The sequence below is a fragment of the Monopterus albus genome, unplaced genomic scaffold, assembly GCF_001952655.1.
Source record: "Monopterus albus unplaced genomic scaffold, M_albus_1.0 scaffold155.1, whole genome shotgun sequence".
Lineage (NCBI taxonomy): Eukaryota > Metazoa > Chordata > Actinopteri > Synbranchiformes > Synbranchidae > Monopterus > Monopterus albus.
Window position 1 is genome coordinate 318224 of NW_018128035.1, and position 8552 is coordinate 326775.

The 8552-nt window shown below is 47.7% G+C and overlaps 1 protein-coding gene across 3 annotated transcripts in view; it reads left to right on the forward strand.

Moving 5' to 3' along the window:
- LOC109968621 (protein NDRG3-like) overlaps positions 1–7759 on the forward strand; it is a 15054-nt gene extending 7295 nt beyond the window's left edge. For 2 of the 3 annotated variants that reach the window (XM_020615005.1, XM_020615006.1), the window contains exons 7-16: positions 1294–1354; positions 1514–1600; positions 1744–1800; positions 1872–1975; positions 2092–2157; positions 2228–2279; positions 2501–2548; positions 3859–3894; positions 4518–4569; positions 6366–7759. In XM_020615005.1, the coding sequence (XP_020470661.1) occupies positions 1294–1354; positions 1514–1600; positions 1744–1800; positions 1872–1975; positions 2092–2157; positions 2228–2279; positions 2501–2548; positions 3859–3894; positions 4518–4569; positions 6366–6535 (733 nt within the window). In that variant the 3' untranslated portion in view covers positions 6536–7759. The remainder of the gene's footprint in view (positions 1–1293; positions 1355–1513; positions 1601–1743; positions 1801–1871; positions 1976–2091; positions 2158–2227; positions 2280–2500; positions 2549–3858; positions 3895–4517; positions 4570–6365) is intronic. The other variant, XM_020615007.1, reaches the window with a different exon arrangement.
- Positions 7760–8552: the final 793 nt, after the last annotated feature.

Genomic DNA, 8552 nt, shown 5'->3' on the forward strand with positions numbered 1-8552 from the left:
CGCAGCCGCTGCACAAACGCATGGCCCATCACAGGAGGGCCAACTCCAGTGGACCAGAGTCAGCAGTCCACCTCCATCTGAAGGACAATGGACATTCTTTTGAGGACAGTGAAGTCCAGATCCTCTCCAGAGAACATTGCTGGTTTGAGAGAGGAGTTAAGGAAGCGATTTTTGTAAAAATAGAACACCCCTCACTAAATAGGGGTGGTGGACTAAGACACAACTTGTCTTCCATCTACAATCCTGTTTTGAGATCTCTGCCCAAACATGCCCACCAGGACAATAGGCGTCGGTCCACAGGGGAGGATCCAAAGACAGGTAATGACTCTCACCGATACTGGGCTGTAACGACTCAGTCGTTAGGGGACATTGTTGGCCTTCAAAGGACTGAAACACCACGAGGGGATAAATATCTCCAGCTCAACTCCAGTCAGTCAGAACTGATGAAGCCTCTTGGATGAGAGGTGAAACGTCTTCGACCTAGAAATCTAGTCCAGTTGATTTTTTTCTAAGTTTTTTCAGTTGAGTGGAGAAACGTAACAAATTCAGACACAGGCCCGGTTCGGGTCCAGTCACTGCAGATCAATACAAACTAGTTCTGAGTGATCACCTTCATCCTGTGATGAAGCCTTTCCCTCCTGATGGGGGCGGTTTGCTGCAGGATGACGGTGCCCCCCCGTCCTCAGGACACCAGGGGGTCTGATGAGGATGACCATGATATGAACCAGATGCTGTGGCCTTCCCAGTCCCCAGGTCTCAGCCTAGTTGAACCGCTATGGGAGATGTTGGAGCGACGTGTTAAGGTGTATTCACATTATAGCGGAAAAATAGCTTTTACACGCGCCTCACCATCGTTGTGTATGTGGTGTGGTGTGCTGTGCAGGTTCTGCATGGATGTCCGCAGTGAGCAGAGCGTAGCCAATCACTGTTTCACCTGTACCCATAGAACCTCAGGTTACAGCATGTAACCAGCGTTACCCTTGTTTTCCTGCTATAATGTGAACATGCGACACCGTCTCCACCACCGTCGTCAAAACACCACATGGTGGAAGAACGGTGTTCATCCCTCAGAGACTTGGACAGTCAAGGTGGAGCTGTTCTGGTGGCATGTGGTGGCCCAGCACCTCACTGGGACTCTGTGTTTGGTGTATTAATATTGTTCTATACATGTGTATGCATTTATTGGTGCACACTTATATTTGTTTTTAACCATGTAAAGCTTGTTGAACTGCTTATGAGCTGATGGTTTACAAATAAAAATTGAAATCACCTTGGTGTGTGTGTTGTCGTCAGGGTGAAGACTGTGATTGGTATCGGGGTTGGAGCTGGAGCCTACGTCCTCACCAGACTGGCTGTGAGTACACCTACTTCCCTGGTCAACAGTTAACCTGTAGAGAACCTCACTGAGCTCAGTCTGTGATTGGACGGTTTGAATCCTGGAGCAGATGGAAATCAGCTCAGTGTGATGTTCATTTAAGAAAGGAACGTAACCCCACATGACGATGTGTTTCAGCTGAATGAGCCCAGTTTGGTGGAGGGTTTAGTTCTGATCAACATCGACCCCTGTGCCAAAGGCTGGATGAACTGGGCTGCCTCTAAGGTAAAACACACACACACACACACACACTCCCACTCCTTTCATAATGGAAATGTCACTACACTGACAACGTACTGAACTAAATGTGAGTTATTAATCAAAGTAACTAAATATCTTATTAAAGTGGGATGTCTTGTTTCCTGCAGCTGAGCGGCTGGACGAGCAACCTGGTCGACATGATCATGGGACACCACTTCAGCACGGTGAGGACACACACAGACTGTTCTGTAAGGATCAGCTGTGAACATCACTGTACTGTGAACTGTGTTTGTAGGACGAGTTAACAGAGAACAAGGAGACCATCCAGACGTACAGACTCCACATCTCTCAGGATGTACCGCAGGAGAACCTGGCCATGTTCTACAACAGCTACAACAGGTAGGGCGTAAACATCCTAAACAATGTCCACTGTCGTCTTCAGTGTTTTGTTCAGGTTCACCTCAGAAAGGCCGTCCCAGAGGCGCTAACCCCCGAAATGTGTTTGTATTTGCTAGTCACACTGAGCTGCACATGGAGCGGCCGGTCCCTGGTCTGAATGAAAACACAGTGACCACGCTCAGGTACTAGTTTCTTTTTAAACATGCCTGATGTACTCGGACACGCCACGTCACTGATGCGTGTGTTTCTCAGGTGTCCTGCTCTGCTGGTGGTCGGAGACATGTCACCTGCTGTTGATGCTGTGGTGAGTGTCTGCACTGTTTCCATGACAACAGGCAGTCTGTGATGTCACAGTGTTGGAAATACTGTGTTACGGCGACATATGTTCACACAGTCACACTGTGGGGACTCTTCTGGAGACAGAAATCGAGTCCCAACAATGTAAATCATTCCATTTTGGTTTAAGGTTAGGTGTTAGGTCAGGGTGGTGATGGACACGTGACTATGTGCTGGTCTGTCCTACAGGTGGAGTGTAACTCCAGACTGGACCCCACCAAGACCACCCTGCTCAAGGTACCAGTCTACAGTATGTCCTCTTGTCTGTGTCTCATTACCTTGTATGTCCTCAGACACGTCTGTCTCTTTCTCCCTTGTCTGTTTATTAAGCTGGATTTAAGGGGCTTCACTCTACTCACTGCGGCTACATGTGTAAGCCTGAAGGCTGCGGACCAGATTCGTATGTCGGGTTTGGTATTGTTTGGGTTTTTTCTGGTACTGGTGCTAAAACAATACTTTTAGAACGGTGCTGGAGCCTAAATGGTACCAGAATCAGTACCAGGCCATAACGGTCCTAATCTGAAGGGCGAGGCCATGCGGCCTACGATTCCCTCCTTTTTCAGAGGACACTAAGGCCGAGACAAACGACATGATGTGTATGTTCACGTAGCTGGTGTGTGCAGCCTGAGCAGTGACGTTACAAACTAGAGTAAAGTGCAGATGCCTGTAGAACGGTTCAAGGGAAACGTGCAGAGATAGTAACCGTGTTAGACCCAGAGGCAAAGTGAGCTCTGGTTGCTCTGCTGACGCTGCCTGACATCACGGGTGGATTGAGGAGACGACAGGAAAGGACGTCTGACTTCTGCTAAGTCCTCTGACCGGTGTGGTAGTTCTGTTCTTCTGGCTTCATGGTGACAGAATGACCAGCGTCACTTCCAGCACGGTGACAGCTACAAACAAAAGCATCATGGCTGTTTAAGGTTTTCACTTGGTTGTGAGTGTTGGCAGTGTTAGTGCTGGTTTAGCATGTGCAGTACTAACAGCAGAGAAAACACAGTACAGCTCAACAATGTCATGTTTTCCTGCCTCTGAGTTTTCTTCCAGCTTATAGACAGAGCCAGGTATCACATGCTTCAATCTGGTTATCCAGTAAAACTACAGATATACAACAGGTACATGGGGCCACGCGGCCGGGGCGACACGGCGACGACTGGCTGAAATTTATACCCTACATAAAACGAAGGTTGACGTCATTAAAAAAGTTTCCATTCATTCTGAGCTCGGACGTAAATGCCACGTGATGTGACGCTTCTGTTGCCTGTGTCGTTTTCACAGCACCAGAAGATCTGCTCTGTGATTCAGTGTGGTAGACACTGACTGTATAGGAACCCTACTCATATGCAGATCTCTTCCCGACTCAGATTATAGTCCTTGTATAGACACACCCGTCCTTGAGTTTGGGTGTGATGTTCTGTTTAGCATGTGGCGTATGTTGTGTTGAATTTTTGTAGTGATTCAGCTTTAAACCAAGGATAACTTTGAGCTGGAGTTCAGTCTTCTAAGAGGCCTCTGTCCTCACCAGATGTTGTTCTTTGTCTCTCCACTAGATGGCAGACTGTGGAGGACTTCCTCAGGTGGTGCAGGTGAGTCGGGGCCACTTCCTGTCTCATACTGTGGATTTCAGTCATCACTTTGTCCTTTTCATGAAACAATGCTGACATGTCCATGTGTCCATCTGTTGCTCACATGATCATTCATCAGTGATGGGAGGACAAAATCCACAGTGCTCAGTCTAACGGTGTTCAAATGCAGCTGACGTTAACGAGGCTTCGGTAGTTTGAGTTGGACAATCAGGTAGAGATCCTCCTGTTTGGTGTAGTTCTAGTTCCTCTTTGTCCCCGGACAGACGGAGGGATAATACCAGAAGACTAGATTTGTCCAAGTCAAACCACAGGAGCCTCAGTGTGTTCAGATGAACTTCACAAAATATTTTTACACTCAAATGGACTTTGTGTACATGTGATTGTGTGTGCATTGTTTTAAGACAGATGTACATGTGAACCTGTCTCATTGAGCCTCAAACCATCTATTTTGATCGATGTGTCGTCCGTCTACGTCTGCACTCGGTGACTCTGCTCGTTCTGAATGTCCGAACTAGAAAAGCAGAGAAACCTTCATCTGTCTGTCAGATGTATTTGTCATGTTGGGTTTTAAAAGTTGTAAACATCAGCCAGTCAAACTGAAGTGTGTGTGTTTCCTTCCTCAGCCTGGGAAACTAGCAGAGGCCTTCAAGTACTTTGTCCAGGGGATGGGCTACAGTGAGTATCTGCTGGTTCTGTGCATGTCAGTGCAACGTCTGCAGCCTAGAGACACACATGTGAATCTAAGAGAGGAAACACTGCAGTTTGTTTAAATTCCTTTTTATTAACAAGACGTGAACCAAGATCTGACTCACATTGAGTTTGGTTTTTGATCCAACATGTTTTCTGTTGTTCTTGGTCTTCGTCGCCCTGATCCTAGTAACCGTCACATGACGGTCGTCTGTGTTTTGTTACTGTTTATTCTTAGTCGCTGTGGAAGCTTAAGACAGACCCTTTCATCAGTCTTGTGCATGTTGATGCAGAGAATGTTTAGAGTCTGACAGAGTTGGTGTCAGGTGAAGAAACTGATGTGGTAGTTTGCCGTGAGCCTGAGCTCAGTTGACCTGTTGTCAGCCTGAAGAGAACGAGGAGAGGTCAACAACCATTCACAACATAAATGGCGGGCTACTTTCCTGTGGCCCATGCTGTAGTTTGATCACAGCAGTTGTGTTTGTGTGTCTGCAGCTGTGCTTTACTAAATGTAAGTAGCAGTTGGGGGCAGCACGGTGGCGCAGTGGTTAGCGCAGTTGCCTCACAGCGAGAAGGTTCCGGGTTCGGGCCCCACCCGGGGCCTTTCTGTGTGGAGTCTCCATGTTCTCCCTGTGCTTGCGTGGGTTCTCTCCGGGTACTCCGGCTTCCTCCCACAGTCCAAAGACATGCAACTTAGGTTGATTGGTGTCTCTAAATTGCCCATAGGAGTGCATGTGTGTGGTTGTTCGTCTGTGTTAGCCCTGCGATGGATTGGCGACCTGTCCAGGGTGTACCCCGCCTTCACCCGATTGCCGGCCGGGATTGGCTGTTGTTTCTCATTAGTGTGTCTCCTTGTGTCTCTGTGTGTGTTTGTCTCCCTGCATGCTGTTGATCAGCTGACCGGCAGCCGTCCTGCATGCCGACACACTCATGTCTGATAGTTTGACCTGCTCGTGTTCTGCTGGAGGATGAAGTCCCTTCTCCACAGCAACATGAACTGACAGAGCAACACTAAGATCTGCTTTTGTTCAGACAAATGGGCTTTTCCCACTACAGGATCATATCAGCACTGAACCTGGGCAGAATGGATCAGAGAGTGAAGGAGACTGTTCCCAGCCTCCTTCTGCTCCGTCCTGTCCAACCAGCCCACTGCCCTGGTCTCTCCTAAGTCAGAGAACAGGGGGGTGACAGTGAAAAGTCTAGTGCTGACCAGAGTCTAGGACACGGAACAGTCACTTCTGAGCTGTGTAAGTAAATTGAACCACTGTAGTGAGTGATTACCCGACTCCACCACTCAGGGTAAAGATGCTGTATATCCAGGAAGCCATCCTCGGAGCAGGTGGAGTCCAGTGGAAGCAAAAACAGAACCTGCTGCATAAGTCACAGCTCATTTGGTTCCTGTAGTGAAAAAAGCCTTAAAGTTAGCTGCTTCCTCATGTCTGCCTGTTACGTAGTTTATAAAGCTGCTCAGGTCTGTGATGGAACATTTTCTGTTCTGGAAACGGATTAATTCAGATTTGAAGCCTGATTCACATTTTTCATTATCTGATGTCCTCGTCTTTGAGACTTAACACTGGTTCAGTGCAGCTGAACATAAAACCTCTGGTGTTTTAGCCTTGGTGTGAACAGAGCCTCAGACCCACTGTCATCAGACTTGAATCCATCCGTTCGGTCCCAGTGTGGACGATTCAGCTCCTGCTGATTGGACGGTGGCGTCTTAACCAGCTCCACTCTGATGTCATTCATCACTAACAGCACATCCATGTCTTTGTGTTGTCCTCCAGTGCCCACAGCTGGTATGACCCGGCTCGTTCGCTCCAGGACTCACTCAGCCTCCAGCGTTGGATCCACAGACGGCGTCCGGAGCCGCAGTGCCACCAACACGCTGCCAGAGGGTGCCAACCACACCAGCCCGGAGCATACGGCGCCACACACCATCCAAATGATGGCTTAGGACTGTTCCTGCTGTTTTCTCTCTTTCCTCTTCCTCCTCCTCTGTGTCCACCTGGACTTGACCCTTTCCAGGACACAGCCCAGCTGTCCTGCCATTTTGGTTGTAAACCTTCAACGATAGCTCAAAAGTGTGTTGTCAGAAAGCCCTGTCTTAATAACCTCCCAGTCAGAGTAGGGAGGTCTAACGGTGCCAGCAGCAGCCACGTTGGCTCTTTAGGAGGCTGATGCTGGTCTGTATCTTCACCCCCTCCTCCCTGGAGCCAAGCGGTTGCCATGGCGACGCTGTAGATGCAACTGAACATGGATTCATCCAGTTCATATTTATATAGGTTGTGTCTGAACTCACTCCCAGTTCACCCATTCACTACTCCCTGTACGATGCACAGTGGTTCACTCAACAGTAAACTGAGATGTTGGACATGTACCAATCCTCATTTGTCATCACTAACAGCTGTAGAGCTGTGCAGCAGTCATTTTTCATCTGATAAAACATGGAGTGTTTCATTGTGCGATCATTAGCAGACTTACTATTAAAGCATTCGGGCCCCATTCCCACATGACAAGTCTACTGTATAGTGAGTAGGGAGTGATTTCAGACGGCTCTAGTTTCCTCAGACCAGACCAGTTTTACAGTTCTCCTCCTTCACTTGGGTCCTGGTCTCTTCTTCTTTTGTTATGATTGTTGTTCATGGTGCTGCTGTTGCTTGCTTTTGAAATTAGAAGGGTCTTTTCTACTTATTTGTCTGTATCTGGCCCTAACATAGTTTCTATTATTAGTTTAGTAAGCGAAGCTCCTGCTCTCTGTTCACTGGACCCGTCGACAGCATGCTCTCTGTGGAGTGTTGGCATGCAAACTGTGCAGTGCTGTCAGTCTAGTGAGTAACTGGGATGATGTTTAGCTGTGAAGAAAAATCCTCTGTTGCATTGCTGCATTTTGTTTCTGGACCAAAAGCTGCCGGACGCCGTCTGAGGTCCATGCAGCAACATCACGACATTGCATGAGCCAAAAAAGTTTTCACTTTAATTCATTTATTCATAATCACATTGGTTTTAGGAACGATGGGCAGTGACCATGTGTTGGTTATCAGTCGCTGCAGCCTGAGCTGATGTTGTGACTGCTGAGCTTCAGCGACACTGATTTGATGACTTTAAATGTGCACGTGTCCAGAGGCAGTCCGAGTTTTGCACTGGTGGTTGGTGAAGGTTGGAGCCGTGGCAGCCGAAGCTCCTGGTTTCTGTGCAGGTAGTGTTACTGAACGTAGCTGTGCGGCTCTGCTCTCTGTGCTGCTGCCCCCTGCTGGGGACCCAAACAGCCTATGGAGCAGGAAACGAGTCCTGGTGGTTGTTGGCAGCCTTCCTGTCGACTCCTATTAGACGTTCAGAGAAAGGATTAGTTTCCTGAAAACATGACCTGAACTTGTATCATACCAGTGAGGTTGGTGTCCTGGACCAACAGGGTCGCTCCAGGTTCTAATAGGTACTTATTTATTCTATATACACAAACTGTAATTCTGCCATCTGTCATTTATTCCTCTGGAGATTTGTACTGGAGCATTGGTGGCTGTTCTGTTCTACTGAGGTTTGAACTTACTAGATGTTGTTCCATGACTTTTCATGTAAAGTAGGTTTGTAATGAAATAAAGTTCGTTGTCCAAAAAGACTGTTTGATCTGAATATTGTGCCACAGTGGGAAACCATTCATGGTTTACTGAAGTAAAAGTAGCAGTACTACCATGTAAACTACTTTAGTCCCAACTAACACCACAGTGTAAAGTATGAAAAGCAAAGGTTCTGTTTTAGTATTACTGGATCTTACTACTGTTTCCAGGTAACTGTTGACCCATCAGACCTAAGAGAGGTAAGTAAACATCTCTAGTTGATGAATTTCTTTTTGTCCCAGGAAAAGACCAAGACCAACAGTGACACACAGTCTGTGTGTGAAAGCTCCAGTGTGTCTAGAAACAAAACGTGTCAGCTTTAGGGGTGGGGGTGGCTCACGAGGTAGGGCAGTCGTCTCC